The following is a 19,785-nucleotide window of genomic DNA, read 5'->3' on the forward strand; positions in this document are numbered from 1 at the left end:
ACCAGTTTATTCGTCACACTAAGCTGGCAATAACAACATCGTGCTCGGAGCCCTAAACACAAATCATACCTAAAACAAATATAAACAACTATGCACAATCTGTATCCCCACAAAGTACAAACCTTACTTTTCTGACATTCGGTTAAATACTGAGTTAAGAACTTTTTCAAATAAAAATTAAAAACAGGAAGTAAGAAAAAAACTCTATTTGATCTGAAACTCGGTTTGGTCCTTCTCAAACGTAACCTGAATAAAATTACTTCTATCTCTCGGACCATGCGGCATAAAAATTGCAGGCAATAGCGTCGGTCATGCAAAAAAATACCCTATATGGGTAGCGTCGGTCTAAAGCAGTACCCCCGGCGCACTGACGCCAGCCCAAGGCGGCGACTGGACGCCAGCTATGGGCAATAGGCATTCGCCCAGATAGACCAGAGGCGAGAACATCGTGCTGAAGCCCCAAAGAAAACAGACAAAAACAGTGAAAGTCTTTATGTGGGATTTCTAACTTTAATTCCCAATGGTTCACTTATCTGAAATTCATTTGTAGAAACTCTGGAGAAAACGAACTGGCCAATGGACTGCAAATGTCTGGTACATGTATAAGCATACTGAATTGCATGGCTAGAAAGAACTGAAGACAGGGCTAATGGACGCCCCTCTTATATCATCACATATGAATGTCAGTCATTGGACAACCTTCGGCTAGGGATTATGAAAAGACCTTCGAGATCAGGCCAGTAGCGGGCTGCTCCATGGCGGGAAGACCGAAGTATCAGTGCACTGCAACACTGACTATGAATAAAGTACAGTTGTGCGCAATCTTACCATAACAGTAGACATCCCTTTTTTCACTGTTCACTGTTCTGTTTCAGAGGAGAAGCAAAAAGATCTACTTGAGAAGTACCTCACTGGTGAACAATGGTCAAGAAACACAACCCTGTGAAACATCCACTCATGAGATTGTGTTATGGACCTGCTCAGAGAATCTGCCACAATTTTCTGATCTGAAGAAATGTAAACTGCCTAAAGAGTCATCTAATACTGAACAGCCAGATCCCAAACCTGAAGAGGTAGTCTCTGCACAGGAGCTAAGATCTTGCCCCCCTCCCCTTGCTTGTTGATGTATCACATCACTGTGGCATTATTTGTGAAGATTTTGAGGGACCCTGGAAGGAAAAGGGAATGAAAAGCCAGGAAACGGGCTCTCATTTCTTTGATAGTGATGTGGTCCTTCTTTTGTCAAAGAGACCAAAGGCCCTGCACTTTCAGAGGACCGAAGGAGGACCCCATATCATGTCAAGGGCACTGTAAATAATTCCTGAGGGGATTGGAGGGTGAAAAGGAAGCCCTAGATTGATGGACAACTGATGAAGCCACCAATGAAGTTCCAGCTTGAGACAGGGGAGAAGGGGAATTGGAAAATCCAAAGGATGAGAATTGTTGAAGCCAGACTGACTTTAGGAGCCAATGGAACTACGCAAGCTTTCTTTTCTCATATGAAGCTTGGCAAGAGGAAGCATAGGAATGGTGGAAGCCATGTATTCCAGAGCCCTTAGAAATTCCTTGGCTGAAATGGAGTCCAGAGGAAGAAGGGATTGAAAGAATGTAATCAGAGTTAAAGCCTTGGGAAGAGGCAGAGACACCAGCATTGGAACCATCTGGAGACTGCACCCTGGAAAAATATGGACCTGCGAAGGAGTCAGGAAAGATTTTTGGAAAGTCACTGTAAACCCTAGGCTTTACAGAAGACAAACAGAAAAGTGAAGATGCTGACGTATGATCCATGGAGAAGAGGCCTGAATGAGCAGGTCATCCAGGTAAGGAAAAATCTGTATTCCCCTCATCCTGTAAAAAGCAATCACAGGAGCAAGGCATTTGCTGAAGACCCTGAGAGGCCAAATGACAAAGCAGAGAACTGGAAATGCAAGGAAACAACAGAAAAATTTAAAAGCTTTCTGAAAAGGGGCTGAATAGGGATATGGATATAGGCATCCTTGACATCCAGGGAAACCAGAAAAGCCTGAGGAGGATTCCGGAATAGGTCTCCATGTGCCTTCTTTCCTGGGGACCAAAAACATTCTGGAGTAAAACCCGTTCCCTCTTTGAAGAGCTGAAACTTCCTGAATTGTTTCTTGAGACAACAGGACCTGAAGCACCTCTGGAAAAAAGGGCAGCTGTTCCTGAGGAGGCTGAAGAATGCCCAAGAAGGGGGGGGGGAGATTTCTAGACCATAAAATACCCTTGACAGACAATGGAAAGAACCAATGAATCCTGAGTGATATTTAACCAAATAGGAAGGGACAAGGAAAGGTGAAGAGAGACAGGAATGTGACTGACAAGAGAGGGGCAAAGACAATCAGACAGACTGGCTCGTCAGGTAAAGAAGGCTTATGAACTGAAGGAGTTTGAGTAGACTTAGTAGGAGGAGCCCTTCTACTACCCTACAGCCAACTTCATCCCCCTCTCACCCCCTAAATGGCCCATCTCAATACCGGAAGATTGCCAAATTCTGGTAATAATGGCCACACAGGTAAAAAACGCACTCTCCAAAGCTAAGAATACAGCATCCATGGGAACAGATGACATCCCGGGTTGTGTACTACATGAACTACAAAATGAACTGGCACCTCACCTAAGTGTCATGTTTAATCATACCTTCACCTCAGGCTTCGTGCCCACCGAGTGGTGCACATCTATAGTTATCCCACTCCACAAGGGGGGATCCACCTTGGATCCCGGGAACTACTGCCCCATCAGTCTGACGACCCTGATCTGCAAGGCCATGGAATGTATTATCATGGAACTTATAAACAAAGACATTGGCAACCTTAAAACACTGGAACCCACCCAGTTTGGGTTCATGAAGGGCCGATCTTGTCTCCTGAACCTTACTGACTTCTTCAAATCAGTCTCCAGAGCCGTGGACAACGGTAAGGCAGTCCACACAGCCTATCTGGACCTCGCCAAGGCCTTTGACACCATCCCTCACTTTGGAATCATAGATAAACTTACTAAGCTGGGCATTAATCCCTACAACACTCGATGGGTGCCAACTGGATTATTGACAGAACCCACACTGTAAAAGTAGCTGACTTCAAATCCAGCTCCAGACAAGTGGAGTACCTCAGGGTTCAGTCCTGGGACCTCTCTTGTTTGGCATCTACTTCTCTGAAGTACAGGCCAAGACTAAGGGACTCTGGCTAACAAAGTTAGCAGATGACTGCAAACTGGGAGCCATTACTGAATCCCCAAATGATGTGGATACTCTACAAAAGGGTCTTACAGAAACAGATGCTTGGTGCCAGAGCCATGGCCTCAAGCTCAATGCCAAGAAATGTATAGTTATCCCCTTTGGGAAAAAACATGTACCCGTGAATTACCACATAAGTGGCAGTACACTAAACACCGAAAGTGTGATGAGACTTCGGGACACAGGTGGACAGTGGTCTCACCTTCAATAACCACATCCCCACAACAGTCAGGAAATCCTATTATGTGGCACACCTCATCACCAAGGGCTTTTCATCCAGAAAAAAGGAGGTCATTGTCCCACTGTACTCATCCGTCATTAGACCCATTATAGACTACAACGCCCCATTTGGTATGTACCTCTCAAGACATCTGCTACAACTAGAAAGGCCGCAGAAATACCTCACTAAAAGAATCACAGGCCTAAAGCAGATGCCCTATGCTGACCGCCTTAAAAATCCCCAGCTATACTCTGTCGCATACCGTCTACTCCGAGGCAATCTCTGCTTAACATACAAGGCCATGTCAAACCCAGAGCTGCTGGACATGCTACACTTAAAGAAATCACAATCCTTCAGAGCCACACGCTCCAGGCAATCTAAACCTTGTCATCACAATAAACAAAACATGCTGGAGGGATAGGTTCCTGACCCAGAGACTCCCCAGACTCTGGAATAAACTGCCCATACATGTCAAGCAGAGCGCCTCTGTGGCCCTCTTCAAAAGGAACCTTGATGATTGGACGGGAGAAAGGAAATTCACTCTGGGGATCATGTCAGTCGCCCTGCTAGACGGGTCCAGGGAAGTAAATAGTGTGGGAAGAAATAGCCAGGGAATTGTTATGGCTAGGCTTGTATAGGCCCTAGGGCCGATAACCTAGTACTAACCTATGAACCCATTTTACCTTTGAGGGGCGGGCGAGACTGTCTGCAGACAAAGGCAGGTTTATTAAAGTAATTCCTTTGAAACTTAGGAACAGGTGAAACAAAAATGTTTCAAATCCTGTAAGGCCTTACCCTTTTCCTGAAGGGACTTAAACAGCTCAGAAGCATCACCACCAAAAAGATGTTTGTTATCTAGAGGAGCATCCATCAACTTAACCTTAATATCATCAGGCAAAGGTTGAAGACAAAGCCAGGAATACCTCCTCAACACACAACCAAATGCAGCAGCCCTAGACGAGGCATCAGCTGCATCATAGATGCATTTAATAGAATGGTGAGTGACCTGAGAAGTTGTCCCTAGCAAAAAAGGAGCTGAAGCCTTCCACTCAGAGTCAGGAAGATCTGAAATAACCTGACAGGACTGAGAGAGAACAGCTAAAATATATTTGGTCATATGGGTCTGGTAGTTTACAGCTCTAAAGACCAAGACAGCAGAAGTATACACTTTCTAACCCAACTTATCCATATTTCTGCTGTCTCTGTCAGAGGGAAGCAACTTTGTAGAAGGCAAATGTTTAGACGGATTATCAGAAGCAACAGACAGAACAGAAGGGTCAGCAGAGGAGCACCTGTAAAACAATTTGCAATTCTCAGGCACCTTACAAAGCCTATCAGGTTTTTAGGAGCAGAAGGCAGGGAGTCAGGAGCCTGAGAAGCTGTGGAAAAGCATCCAACAAGGCAGCAAGAACAGGCCAGACAGCCAAGAGCCTATGAGACTCCATTTGAAGAAGTTCATAGTAGAACTTCTGAACATGAACCCGAGCACATTCCAAATTTAAAAAAAAAAAAAAAAAACTCCCATCATACGGGAAACTGTGTCACCAAAAGAAATCTCATCAAAAGGAGACTCGGGACTAACAGATTCCTGTTCCTCAGAGCCATAATCCAAGGGAGAGGGAATCTGTGAAGATTAGGTCAAGGATTCTTCATCAGATTCCACATCCTCATCAGATGAAACCTGTTCCCTATGCCTATTAAGAGTGGTAGACGAGCAAGGGGAAGCAAGTAAGTACAGTTTTGTACCTACCATAAATGTAGATGTCCGATAGATATGCAACTGCAGTCATAACATATGGGTTGTCCTGCCTCAGGCAGCCCTCGGTCGGCCGGATTCCAAAGTCTGGGTCCGACGTCAGCTGATGTCGCATTTCTCTCCGACGTCAGAGCGGCTGGAATATATAAGCATCAGCCGACGCCATCTTCTTCAGTGTTTCTTGCCCCAGATGCCAGGTGCCCTCCAATGAAGGCTGTAATCAAACTGGAAGACAAAAATAGGTTTCCAGACAATAAATAAGCAATAAACAGATACACCATAACAGATATCCCCAGCTAAGGATAATAGGGATAGGAGTGGCCCCAAGGCATAGAGGGGAAGGAGGGAGGGAAAACCCGACTGCAGTTGCATATCTATCGGACATCTACATTTATGGTAGGTACAAAATTGTACTATGTCCTTCAAGAATGCAACTGCAGTCATAACATATGGGTTGAATACCATAGCTTAGCTGGGGGAGGTGGTATGCTCTAAGAAGAGGATGGTGTAGCTATCAATCCCTGCAGGACTGCCGAAGCAAAGCCTGCTCTGGATCTGGAATATAGAGAGAGGTTGTAGTGTTTGGAGAATGTATGCATGGAGCTCCATGTAGCAGCTTCTAGAATGTCTTTTGTAGGCACCCCTCTTAAGAATGCTGTAGAGGTGGCTGTAGCTCTGGTGGAGTGTGGTCTGACATTGGCTGGTACACTATTTCCATGGAAGGAATAACAGAATCTGATGCAATGCCCAATCCATTTTGAAATTGTCTGTTTGGAAATTGCTTTTCCTTGTACTGCAGGGGCGTAAGCCACAAAAAGCTGATCAGACTTCCTACTGGTCTTGGTTCTGTCCAGGTAGTAGCGAAGTTGTCTGTGAATGTCCAAGGTGTGCAACAGTCTTTCCCCTTTGTTCTAAGGATTGGGAAAGAAAGTAGGTATGTGAATTGCTTGATTTAAAGAAACCCTATATACCACTTTTGGCAGAAAGGTAGGGTTGGTTCGTAAGGAGACCCTGTCTCTGTGAAAGGTTATGAACGGTGGTATTGCCATTAGGGCCTGTAATTCCGAAACCCTTCTTGCTGAGGTAATTGCCAACAGGAAAGCTGTCTTCCATGAGAGAAATTGTAAGTCCACAGAAGCTGCTGGCTCAAAGGGGGGTAGAGTCAGTTTTTCTAGGACGAAGTTGAGGTCCCAAGCTGGTACTGGAGCCTTTCTTGGTGGCTTTATATTCTTGATTCCCCTAAGGAATTGCCTTAAAAAAGGATGTGAAAACACAGGTGGATCAGTGTTGTATCTAGCTGAAATAGCTGAAGCATGTATTTTTATGGAGGAATATGAGAGTCCATTCTGTAGCATATCTGCCAAATATTCCAGAATGAGTGGAATGTTCAATAATGATGCATCATGACCCTTGCTGGTACTCCAAATGCTGAATCTCTTCCATTTTGCTGAGTAAACCTTTCTGGTGGATGGTCTTCGGGCTTCTGTTAGTATCCGCTGAACTTCCTTAGAGAGAGATAGATTGAGGTTGTTCATGGGATCTCCCAAGCTGTTAGCTGCAGCGTCTGAATGTTGGGATGTACTGTCTTGAAGTTGTGTTGAGTCAAAAGTTGGGGCCATTGGGGAAGGGCCCACTTTTTGTTGTGACATATGCTCCGTAGTAGTGGGTACCAGTGTTGTCTTGGCCAGTCTGGAGCTATTAGGATCCCCTTGGGCTTCTCTGCTTTGATCTTTAGTAATAATGTGGTCATCAGTGGCACAGGTGGGAATGCATAGATTTTCAGGAAGTTCCAGTTGAATGAGACAGCATCTATTTTCCATGCTTGTGGATGATATGTCCTTGAACAGAACTTTTGTAGATGATGATTGAGGTGGGAGGCAAATAGGTCTACTTCTGGCCTGCCCCATGTCGAGATGAGTCGTATGAAGATTTCTGGATGTAACCTCCACTCGTGGGGGTCCAGGAAATTCCTGCTTAGATTGTCCGCCAGCACATTGTCTTTGCCTGGAACAAACTGGGATTGCAACTCTATGTTTAGGCTCAGTGATTTTTCCCAAAGATTCATTGTCAGTCTGTAAAGGGGGTATGAATGGGTGCCCCCCTGCTTGTTTATGTACCACATCACAGTGGTGTTGTCTGTCCGTATTAGCAGGTGGCCTCGCTGAAGTTGTTGTCGAAAGGCCTCGATGGCATGCATTACTGCCAGCATCTCTTTTTGGTTGATATGCAGATGTGTTTCCTTTGGGGACCATTGTCCTTGAATACATCTGCCCTCCATGTGCGCCACCCATCCTAGGTCTGAGGCGTCTGTGGTCATGGTCTGTGTTATCTGAGGTTTTTTGAATGACATGCCTGTGTTTGCCTGGCTTACCGAGGCCCACCATAGAAATTCCTTTTGTAGGCATGGAATGAGCGGTATGGTTGTCTCTAGGTTGTTGCTGTGTTGAGACCATAAACATTTTAGGTACCATTGAAGCTTTCTCATGTGTAGTCTTGCTAATGGAACCAGTAGAATGCAGGAGGCCATGTAACCCAGGGCCTGTAGGAATCTCCTTGCAGTCATCTGGGTGAGCTTTGCCAAACCTTTGAAATAATGAGTTAACTTCTTTTGCTTGTCTTCTGTCAGGTAAGCCATTTGAGAGGCTGTGTCTAGTTTGGCTCCTAAGAAGGTTATTTGCTGGGATGGCTGAAGTCTTGACTTTTGGAAGTTGACTGTGTATCCCAGAGCCTGTAGCAATTGTATGACATAATTCAAGTTTTTTGTCAAAATCAGTTTGTCGTCCGCTTGTATGAGGCAGTCGTCCAGGTACGGGTAGATTTGGATCCCCTGGAGCCTGCAATGATCAATTACTGAAGCCAGGCATTTCGTGAATACTCGCAGTAGATAAGCCAAATGGCAATGCTGAGAATTGATAATGCTCTGGCCCTGCAAGAAATCTGAGGTATCTTCTGCAGCTGTGTCTGATAGGGACATGCAGGAATGCCTCCTTGAGGTCCAGAGTAATCAGCCAAGACCCCTTGCCCAGCATGGGAAGGAGTTGCTGCAGAGTCAGCATTTTGAACTTTGGTACTATGAGAAAAGTGTTTAATGCGGACAAATCCAGTATTGGTCTCCATTGAGTTTCTTTTCTTGGAACAAGGAACAGTCTTGAATAAAACCCCTGGCCTTGTTCTTGTTGTGGAACTTTTTCTATTGCTTTGATCTGAGCAAGCAGAGAAATTTGCTTGATAGCCTCTGCCCTCTGGTTTTGAGGTAGGTTTGGCATGCCTTGTTTTCTTGGCAAGGTATGAAAGTGGAACCTGTAACCTTGGTCTATAATGTCCAAAATCCATTTGTCCTTTGTCAATCTGTGCCAATTGTCTGAAAACAGAGATAATTTTCCGCCCAAAGGAGCTTCTGTTTGCTCCTTGGTCAGCAGAAGTAGAGGAAAGTCATTGGGATTGTCCCTGTGGGGCAGGAGAAACCCCTGTGTCACTTCTTTGGTTTGCTGGTTGCCATTGTCGTCCCCTGTAGGAACCTCTGTATTGTCCTCTTCCTCGGCCACGCCTGTTTTTGCCACTTTGAAATCTTTCCGGATTAGTAAAGGACCAGTTTTTTGAAGGCCAATTCCTGCTGAATCTGGGTGGCTGAACCTGGAGGAAATCTTTGACTGTCTGAACTGACTTGGCTTTTTCCTCAATGGACTTTAACACATCTTTAGCATTAGCACCAAAAAGCTTGTTCTTTTCCAAGGGTGCATCAAGAAGTTTTGCCTTAACATGATCTGGTAGAGGTTGTTCTTTTAACCATGCATGTCTACAAATGACCGCCCCTGTCATAGCTGCCCTACATGAAGCTTCCAATTTATCATATCCACACTGCAGAAAGTGATTGCTAACTTGCTGAGAATTATGTACAGCCTCCTGTAAAGACTTCCTATCTAAAGGTTCAGGAGAGGCCAAAGTTTTCTGTAAATCATCTAACAGGTAATCCTGATATTGAAACATATGAAAGAGACAATTGAGAGCTCTCATAGATAAAGTAGTAGAAGTGTAAACCTTCTTCCCCCATCTCTCTAATGACCTAGCTTCCCTGTTGGAAGGCAAAGGATTTTTGGAAGTGGTAGCTGAAACCCCTTTCGGTCCCTGTGAAATTGTTTCTAAATCAACAGCATGGGCCCTAAAGAAATGAGAATGTGTTTCTGGGACCCTATAGAATCTGTCAGGCTTGGCAGGAGCAGGAGGGAGAGTATCAGGGGTAACACTGGAGTCAGAGTATAGATCATCCAAAACATCAAGCACAGGAGGTATAGCTAAGGGCCTGTGTTGTGGCTTTTTAAGGAAGGTTCGAAGGCGCTTTCTGGAATCAGAATATTCCTGGCCTTGCCACTTAAATGTTCCCTCATGGAATGCAGAACTTCCCCAAAAGAAATATCCTCAGGAGGGGAGGCCGAGGGGATGGAGTCCTCTGCATCTGAGTCCTCATAGGTCTGGAAGGGCTCTTCCTGGCTATCGGAGTGAACAGAGTCCTCAGAATCTTCATCTGAAGGGAGAGGGTCAGAGGGTTCAACCCTGGGCCTCTTATCAGGAGGAGGCTGGGATCCTCTCTCAGGATGGGCCTGGGAACCTCTAATCATGGAAATTAAATCTGCGGCCATAGTCATGATTTGTGCTTCAGGGGTAGGCTGAGGTAAGGCTTTAGCAGTAAGGTGCTTGGTCTTGCTGGCTGCCTTAGCACGTGTGTAGGTCTTGATAGACATGGACATTGGAGGCCTAGCAGCTCCACGTGCAGGAGTGACCTTATCCACAGCAATGGTCTCGGGCATTTCCTCTGTTTCAGTATCCGGAGGAAAAACAGTAACTGGCGTCGGTGTGGTCTCCGGTATCGGAGGTATCGGTAACGCGGTGTCTTCGGTTTGGAGCAGTGAAATAACCACCTCAGAGAGAACCGGGGCACTCGCGGTAGGGTTTGGCATGGTTTAGGAGGAAGACGCGGGCCGAGGATGTCGGTCCCGGTCTTTTCGTTTCTTAGGAGTCTGCGATGTCGGTAGTTCCGACGGCATCGTATAATCTTATTTTTTGCCGAAAAAGTCTTCAGCGAACTCCGCCCGGTGCCTGAGAGTGCGCTTATTGAAGCAAGCACAGGCGGCACAGGCCGAGACGTCGTGGTCTGGGCCAAGGCAAGGAAGGCAGTAAGAGTGGAAATCCTTATGAGGTATTTGTTTACTACAAGACAAACAATTATTTACTTTTTCAGTAATTTCTGACATCGGCTGAGGCAAGAAAAGGTCCCCAACGGGGTACTTAGCTTTTTTGATGACTTCGGAATCGAAGAATACAGGAGATGACCGACCAGCACTTGCGAACTGCTTCTGCTTCGGGCACCGCGCAGCAAGAAAGACTGAAGAAGATGGCGTCGGCTGATGCTTATATACTCCAGCCGCTCTGACGTCGGAGAGAAATGTGACATCAGCCGACGTCGGACCCAGACTTTGGAATCCGGCCGATCGAGGGCTGCCTGAGGCAGGACAACCCATATGTTATGACTGCAGTTGCATTCTTGAAGGACATCAGAGACCCCCTGGGGAGGCTTCAGAGCCATAAGGGCATTAAACAAACCCTGAATGAAACTTTGCCCTTCACTCTAAGGGTCTCTGGGAGCAGGAGAAAGGTGGGTTAGTTTTCTGCTTTTTCTTTAAGGGGACGTCAGCCCTAAAGATCTTACATGGCTCTAAACCCTGACAGCACTCTGTAAGTGTAGTATGTACCTCTTATCTCACCAAGATTTGAGGAACATCCCTAGGCCCTTTGATAATAATCAGATGCGGTTCCCCCTGAACATCCAAAGTGAACACCTGCAAAGCCTCCATGGACATGCGAGAAGCTGGACCCATGCTGGCCACTGAAGTGGCCGTGGCAGAGGAATCCGACTGAAATACCAGGTGGTTCTCTGGGCTTTCACTAACCTCAAGTGAGACATCAGGTGGAGGCGATACAACATAAGAATCTAACCAAGCCTTCTTGGTCTTCATCTTCACGGACAGCTGACTCTCGGGGCGGGAAGATTCATACACAGTATCTTTAGTCAACAACTTAAGATGGTGGTTTTCTAAATAAATTGATGAAGAAGAGAGATGACCAAGCAAGGTTTTCAGATCAAATGCCTGACAAATAGTAGAAGACGTATGGTCATGGGAAGCACCTAGGAAAAACAAACATTGCTCGTGACAATCCTTATGGGCAATCTGTCTCCCACACTGGCATTTACCCTTTCTGGATGATATGAAACCAACACCCAAACAATAAAACGGAGATAAGAAAAAAAAAAAACAATGGGGCACTTATCTGAAAGCGGCTTGGGAACCAGCAGACGAACGAGCATTCAGACCGACGGTAAAAAAGTTTTGAGGATAGTACACCCATATGTCACCTTTATGCCCTAATCCATGTGTGGGGAGCAAATGTGTGATGTATGGCATACCTATTACAACCTAAAGGCTTTGGTATACTAGCTGGACATTGGGATACCCCTGGCAGGGGATCCCCATTATAAAGAATACTGCAACAATGACATGGAAAGACATCATCTACTGTGATGGCCCCAGTACAGTCCTTGAGTGGTCTGATGCTTACACCTCAGGGTGGACTGCACAGTATTTGAATGGTTTGCTTCCTATCTAGTTGGACACATTGCACAATCCTTGAGTGATCTGAATTCTACCTCTCAGGGCACACTCAGGGGCTAGTTAAGAGGTTACTTGTCTTCCCTCACAGTTGTGGTGCCCAGATGGGCTCTATTTTATTCCCTATTCTCTTTACTGTAAAGAAGCTGCCAACTACTCAGTAAGGTCAAAGAAAAGGTCAGCAACATTGCTACTTTGTTAATGATAATCAGAGGTGCCACTCCTCCCTTCCTTCAACAGTATAGGTTTAATAGCAAAGTATGGACCACAAACAGGTTCAAAGTCAACCCACAGAACATTGACAATGACCTTACATGCCACACTAAAGTCCTGCACAGCCCTTATCCTACTGCATAAAGGAATCCCAGACTACAGCTCTTGTCTAAGGTGTAAAACTCTGCTGTGATCCTTGATAATGGGTTATCACTGTCTCAGCTGTTGTCTGGTTATGCTGTCACCAACTGAGGAATATCAATCATATTAAGTATCATATTCCATCCAAGAGTTTACATGAAGTTTGCAGGCCTTGGCAAATTCTCTTCTAAGTTACTGCAATACATTTTTATCTTAGAATTTCATATATTGACCTTGACAGGCTACATTAGATGCAGAATTCTGCAGTGAGATTCATGGCTAGAGCATCCAATAAGAAGATTCAAACTGCACTCCTCTTGGAGTAACTCATTTTCCTGCTGAGTCCCTTAGCTGATTTAATTGCTGCCTTAGCAACTTCGTGAGTGCACTTCAATGCCCTCCATAAGCTGGTGCCTTAGGATACGCCACTTCATCAAGCTTTGTGGGACACTTTTTAATTCAATTACCTGTGATCTTGAGATTACATTTATTTGCCATTTTATATTTAGCATTGACATGTGTAATGTGCCAAGTCTAAAAGGTATGCAAATAACGCCAACAGATTTACCAAATAAGATTACTTGAAGATATGGCACATTAAATGGTGCAGCACATGCTAGTACAGATGCTGGATATTTGGGGAAACATGGCTTATACATTTTATTTGCTATAGTTAAAACATTCCAATTCAATTATAAAATACAACCTCTGTGATCACTGAAAATCTTCTAAGTTATTTGGAATTTATTATGGGTAGGTGAATGTCTTACCTTGGTAATGGTTAAAAAGTAGAAATTTGTGACATTGTTTTCATGGGCTCTTTTTATTCGTAGTCTACACTCCTCTTCATCTATCAGCTCACCAACATATTCATTCACAAATTCACCCTTTAAAGGAAAAATAAATTAAGCACATTAAATCCTGAGACTGTTCTAGTGCACATAATGCAAAACTGGAACATAATCAGCCTATCCTTCTATAAGAATCTTTTTTTTTTTTTCAGTATATTAAAAAAATACCAGTAACTGTACTAAAATGCTCATTATAGTGTTTAGTCTATAATGTATCATACAAGACTACAAATCATATCCCCTTTTTCACTCGCACACTTCTCAGACTACCACTCTTACAGTATTAATAGGATTGAACACCTGGTAGTATTTTCTTCCAATACAAAATACATACTCCAAAGGTAAACTTAAAGAATGTGTTGTCAAAGAAACGCCAGGTTTGTGGAAATGAGGTAGAACTGACTTACCAGAAGGCCTTGTAACTCACTTTGCCAGCAGAAGTCACAGCAAAAAGTAAAAGTCTTCCATCAAATCTTCTTCCATTCCTCACATCAACCTGATGAGCTGGCTTGAATGGGAAAAAAGTAAGCTTTTCAAGCACTAAGTTAAGATCCCAAGGAGGAGCCACCCATATTCCAGGTAGACAGATACATAAAACTTTCAAAACCTGCTTGACTTGGGCATACAAAGAAAAGTGGGAGGGGGGAATCCAAGGGTAGACAATCAGAAATGGCTAGTTATTCTTCAGGAGCATGTTTTAATAATGGCAATGTCTGGGCCACAGACAGACTCAAACTCAACCCACAGGATTGTGACAATGATCTTTCATGCTACTTTGAAGTTTTCCACAGTCCCTACCCAACTGCATAAAGGAGTTACATACTGGCAGAATGAGTAAAGAAGGCCACAGTGCAGTACTTTACACAAGTAATCAAAACCCACAAGCAGCCTGGCCTTAAGAGGATCCTGGTTATTTGAATGGCACCAACTAGAAAATCTTTTTCAATTACAGAAATATGACTGCAAAGTAAAAAGAAGTTATGTTCTCACCATAAAGTACAGTTTTGTACCTACCATAAATGTAGATGTTCGAGTGCTCATACAACTGCAGTCATTACAGATGGGTTATCCTGCCATCAGGCAGGTCCTCGGTCGGCCGAATTCCAAAGTCTAGGTCCGGCGTCGGTTGTCGTCGCTTCTTCCCTGACGTCAGTGTGGCAGGGGTATAAAAGAGGCAGCCGACGCCATTTTCTTTAGTTTTTCTTGCTCCAAATGTCAGGTGCCCCCAGAAGGAAGGCAAAACATAATATTATGCAAACATGCAATGTAGATAAATCAAAAGCAGTAGTTGCAAGCAAATACACCATAAACGAATGCCCCAAATAGATTGTATGATAAAGGTGTTTGTGATAAGGCCTGTCCTAAGAGGGGATGGTGGGAGGGTAACCTGGACTGCAGCTGTATGAGCACTCGAACATCTACATTTATGGTAGGTACAAAACTGTACTATGTTCATCTTGCATACAGCTGCAGTCATTACAGATGGGTAGAATCCCAAAGCTAAGTAAGGGTGGTAGGCACTAAGTGGAACTAGGAGGGGCGAGGATGCCCTGCAGGACTGCTGTGGCAAAGCCCACTCTAGATTTTGAGTATAGTGGAAGGTGGTAGTGCTTGGAGAAAGTGTGCACTGAACTCCAAGTAGCTGCTTCCAAAATGTCCTTGGTAGGGACCCCCAAGTAAAGCTGCAGAGGTAGCTGTAGCCCTGGTGGAGTGGGATCTGATGTATACAGGGCACAGATTTTCCATGAAATGAATAACAAAAGCGTATGCAGTGGGCTATCCATTTTGAAATTGTCTGTTTGGAAATAGCCTTTCCTTGAGCACCTGTAGCATAGGACACAAGGAGCTGTTCAGATTTTTTACTAGCTTTTATTCTTTCATTGTTATAATGATTGATTAATTAGATAATTATTTAATTGTTACGTGTATATAATGATGGATGTGTTTTTTGCATTTCATTCTGAAAAGTTATTGACGAAAGCGGACAAATAAATTGTTGGTACGCTATTTGGAGCCTTGTTTCATTCTACATATTTCTACCTCTCTGTGGCGATTTGTTTCGTTGTTTCTTACTGGCACTTTTTCTAGTTTGGCTTTTGATGTGCTAAGCCATGGCGGAGGTAGTGGAGGATCCCCTGTTGAACGTTTCTATTCATCCTACACCATCTATCGGTGATGAAAATTTAAACAACTTACTTGTGGCAACTTTAGTTGATATACAAAGCTCTTTAAAGTTCCTGGTAGCGAAGGCTAATGGCAAAAAACAAGAACCTGTTGATTGTGTTTCGAGTCCTATTGAACTCTTTGAGGAAATGGACACTGTCGTTGATTTGGGCAACATTGTGGGTGTTAGTGGTGAACGTGAAGCCAAGGAACAGCGTTTGTATTTCCGCGCCAACAACACCGGAAATGTTACAGTTGATAAACTGCTTAGTCTCGAAGAGAACCCTTTCGGAGGTAACGTTATGCTTCCTAAAGAAACACAACAGGATTGTTTCAGCGATCAACAAGAGCATCTACTAAGACTTTTAAAGAGGTACAAATCTTTAGATATTGAAAATTGTTATTTTGTACGCTGTATTGAGTTGGGCATTGTGCCCAAAGGACTGAGGTTTTTTTAATGTCCTAACGGAGTTAACCTCAGCAACCCATTCTTTCAGTGTTTAGTTACATTTTTCAACCAAGCTGGTCTGCGCTTTTTAAGGTTACTGGTTGAGAATAACAAACAAAAGATGGTCATCCTTAGGAAAGAGATTGTAGATCTTGAACAATATTTAAAGTCTAAATTATCTTTGGATAATTTTAGCAGTTTGATGCATCAATTTACACGTGATCTTGATCAACATTTGAGCGAGGTCACCATCCGTAAGCAACAAAAAATTACTCATGACCTGAGTTCGTTCAAAAGTAAATCTGCCTATGACCATTTTGCTATCAACAGTAAGGACATTGGCTTTAGAGGTAAAGGGATGTCCTTTAATCATAAACGCTCCTACAGTGCAGTCACTAGCACTTCTGTAGTTGCCAATGAAACAGTGTTTTTGGATGATAAACAGGACAGTGAGCCAAATTTGGGACCACCTAATAACAAAGACGGAAAAGTCAATGACTATACGCAAGCAGTTGGTAACAGTCTTACTAAAGGTATTGTTTTCAATAAAAATTCATCGGAAAATTTTTCTAGTTTAAATATGACTGACAAGGAGATGATTTGTAGGAACAAATCGTCTGTTGTCCCTTCTGACTCTTCTTCCGCTGGTATTTCTAAGAAAAACCAGGGAAACTTCAACAAAAAGACTGTATTGACTCGCAGTCGGACTTTTTTGGGCTCGATGTCCTCCGGGGACGAAGCCTAACAGAATGTTTAGATTTTTTTAACATCATTAATTTGTCTGACTACGTTTTTTCAGATTTACAGCTTAAGGTCTTGAAACTTGGACTGAATTTTGTTCCTTCTCATAGAGCTAACTACAGTAGAACAGTTATTGATATTATGAAATTCACCAGGAAATTGAATTTATTTTATCTTATGCACAATCTACCAGACAACAGTAAATCTTTAATTAGACCCTCTTCCTTCAATCCCAGATTACATCACACTATCAAAGTTTTTGAGGAATTATGTATTCAAGATGTTAGCAACTTATTACTCAAAAATCATGCTTACATTCATCACAACATGACCATTGAAGAGAAGTCTGCCTTGTTTGATTTACAAAGTTTAACTGACAGACTTCGATTTATGAAGAGTGATAAGGGGGCAAACATTGTCATAATGGGCCAGGATAAATATAAAGCTTGTATGTTAATAATGTTGGAAAACACTGATGAATATGAACAGGTAGCTTTACATGTAATTCATCGACAATTTCGAATGATACATTCCCATTTATATGACTCTTATGTCAGGTGACATTACAGCTGAATTATATGATTTTTGTGTTGTTACGGAACCTAAGATTGGTGTGATTTTCGGCATTCCGAAAACACACAAAGATCTTATTAATCCGCCTTTCAGGCCCATTGTTTCTTCCCCCCATTCCATCACTGAAGGGGTGGCCCTGGTGATTGATTTGGTCTTAGGGTCTTTACTCCTTGATCAGCAATCATTTACCAGGGATTCATGGCACTTTTTGAGTAAATTACGAGGTTTTACTGAAACTTTTTCTTTCGATGCTAACAGGCACATCATTTTTACCACTGATGTTGTGTCCTTGTACACCTGTATTCCCCATGACGATGGGGTGGAAGCAGTTCGAGATTATTTGTGCAAAAAACAGTGTTTTTCTATTAATACTATTAACACCATTTGTATGTTTATTGAACTTGTTTTACACAATAATTTCTTTTTGTTTGGTCAAAGTTACTACAAACAAAAAAGAGGGGTAGCCATGGGTTCTCCAGCTGCCCCTGCCTATGCTAATTTGGTTATGGCTTGGTGGGAGCTTGAGGCTATGCCCTTGTTAAAACAGAAATTCCAAGTGGAATTTTTTTGTAGGTTTATTGATGATCTGGTTTTTATTATAGAAGGGGGACCAGATACTATTGAAAGTTTTGTTTCTGAAGTGAATTCCCTTCCAGGTTTCTTAAGATTCACTAAAGGTGATGTAGGTTTAGCTGTAAATTTTTTAGACATTCATTTTTGGTGGGATCCATTTGACTGTATGTTTCATAGTAGGATTCATCGCAAAGAAACCTTCACCAATGGTTACTTACATTTCTCTGGTGGGCATCCAAGACATATGGTTAAAAATATTCCTAGAGGGCAATTCATTAGAGCGTGCCACATGACTACCAAAGATTGTGATTTAATTGAAGAATTTCAGCTCATTATTGAGTTGTTTTCTCAAAGAGGTTATGATGTCACTATGTTAGAGAACATTGCCAAAGAGGTTTTTGACAAGCGTTTTTCTCATTTTCCTGCAATTTTGGCTACTCCATATAGTTATAATGTTGGTCTTTTTTGTCCCAAATCTGTTTCTTCAGTTGATCCCAGTTTAATTTGTTCTTTTGAAATGAGCAGTGACAGTTTTCACCTTAGGTCAATTTTGGAGAACAACTGGAAAGTTATTCATGGTAATTTTGATATTCATAGGGTTTTAGGTGATAAACCTAAATTTGTGTTTCGTAATGAATTTAATGTTAAAAAAATTTTGGAGAACAACAAACATACAGCTACCGTTTCTGTTTCTAACAAGAAGGGCATGCACTGTTGCCACCAGTGCACTATTTGTAGATTTATTTCTGGCCCTACATAGCTGTTTCAACTATAGACAACACTCTTGAGGTACCTGGTTCCGTTAATTGTAACACCACTAATGTTGTCTATATCTCTTTATGTTCTGGGTGCCCTGCATTTTATGTAGGAATGACAACTAGGAAACTCAGTACCCGCATCAAGGAACATCTATATGCCATAAGATCCAAAGATTGTACTAATGCATTGTACAAGCATTCCATTAACTGCCCTTCTTTTAAAAAATTTTTATTTTCAGTGTTGGAAGTTTGTTTAGTTGATCCAAGGGGAGGGGATTTTAAATGTTATCTTGAACAACGGGAAGCCATTTGGCAGATTAAATTAAAATCAGATAAAGCACCAGGTTTAAATGAATGCATTAACCTTAAATGTTTTTTTAAAACATCGTAAATTATGTATTAATAATAAACAGAAAGTGGCTTCATTTTTTAATTAACTTTTTTACTAGCTTTTATTATTTCATTGTTATAATGATTGATTAATTAGATAATTATTTAATTGTTACGTGTATATAATGATGGATGTGTTTTTTGTATTTCATTCTAAAGAAGTTATTGACGAAAGCGGACAAATAAATTGTTGGTACGCTATTTGGAGCCTTGTTTCATTCTACATATTTCTACCTCTCTGTGGCGATTTGTTTCGTTGTTTCTTACTGGCACTTTTTCTAGTTTAGCTGTTCAGATTTCCTGAATGGCTTTGTTCTGTCCAAGTAATAACAAAGTTGTCTGTGAATGTCCAAGGAATGTAGTAGTCTCTCCCCTTTGTTCTGTGGATTTGGATAAAAGGTAGGTAAGTGAATAGTTTGATTCAAAGCTACACTGGATACTACCTTTGGCATGAAGGTAAGGTTGGTTTGTAAGGAAACTTTGTCCTGATGGAAAATGATGAATGGTTGCACAGCCATGAGGGCCTGTAGTTCCGAAAACCTGCGCGCTGAGGTAATAGCCAGAAGGAAGGCTGTTTTTCATGACAAGTATTGTAGCTCTGTTGAAGAAGCCGGCTCAAAGGGAGGCAGGGTCAGCTTTTCCAATACGAAGTTGAGGTCCCAAGCTGGGACTGGTGGTTTCCGTGGGGGTTTTATATTTTTTGCCCCTCTGAGGAACTGCCTTAATAGAGGATGTGAGAATAAAGGAGGATCTGTATTGTACTGTGCAGAGATGTGGATCTTGATGGAGGAGAAGGAAAGGCCACTGTAACATCTCAGCTAGGTACTGTAAAATTTGAGGCATATTTATTACCCAAGGATTCTGGCCCTTTTCTAGATTCCAGGCACAAAATCGTTTCCATTTGGCGGAGTAGGCTTTTCTAGTAGAGGGCCTTCTGGCCTCCAAGATGACATCCTGCACCTCCTTGGAGAGGAGAGTCTGTTGGGAAATTAAGGTATTCTCCATGCAGCTAGATTTAGGGTTTTGAGCTGGCTGCGAAGGGT

General features: G+C 42.7%; 1 protein-coding gene across 1 annotated transcript in view; it reads right to left on the reverse strand.

Annotated features, from left to right (window-relative positions):
- NSD3 (nuclear receptor binding SET domain protein 3) overlaps positions 1-19,785 on the reverse strand; it is a 4,286,093-nt gene that overhangs the window by 406,829 nt on the left and 3,859,479 nt on the right. Inside the window, exon 21 of the mRNA XM_044084319.1 lies at positions 13,016-13,132. Coding sequence (XP_043940254.1) covers positions 13,016-13,132 — 117 coding nt within the window. The remainder of the gene's footprint in view (positions 1-13,015; positions 13,133-19,785) is intronic.

Source organism: Protopterus annectens, chromosome 9.part0 (genome assembly GCF_019279795.1).
Source record: "Protopterus annectens isolate FY-2018-M chromosome 9.part0, PAN1.0, whole genome shotgun sequence".
Taxonomy (NCBI): domain Eukaryota; kingdom Metazoa; phylum Chordata; order Ceratodontiformes; family Protopteridae; genus Protopterus; species Protopterus annectens.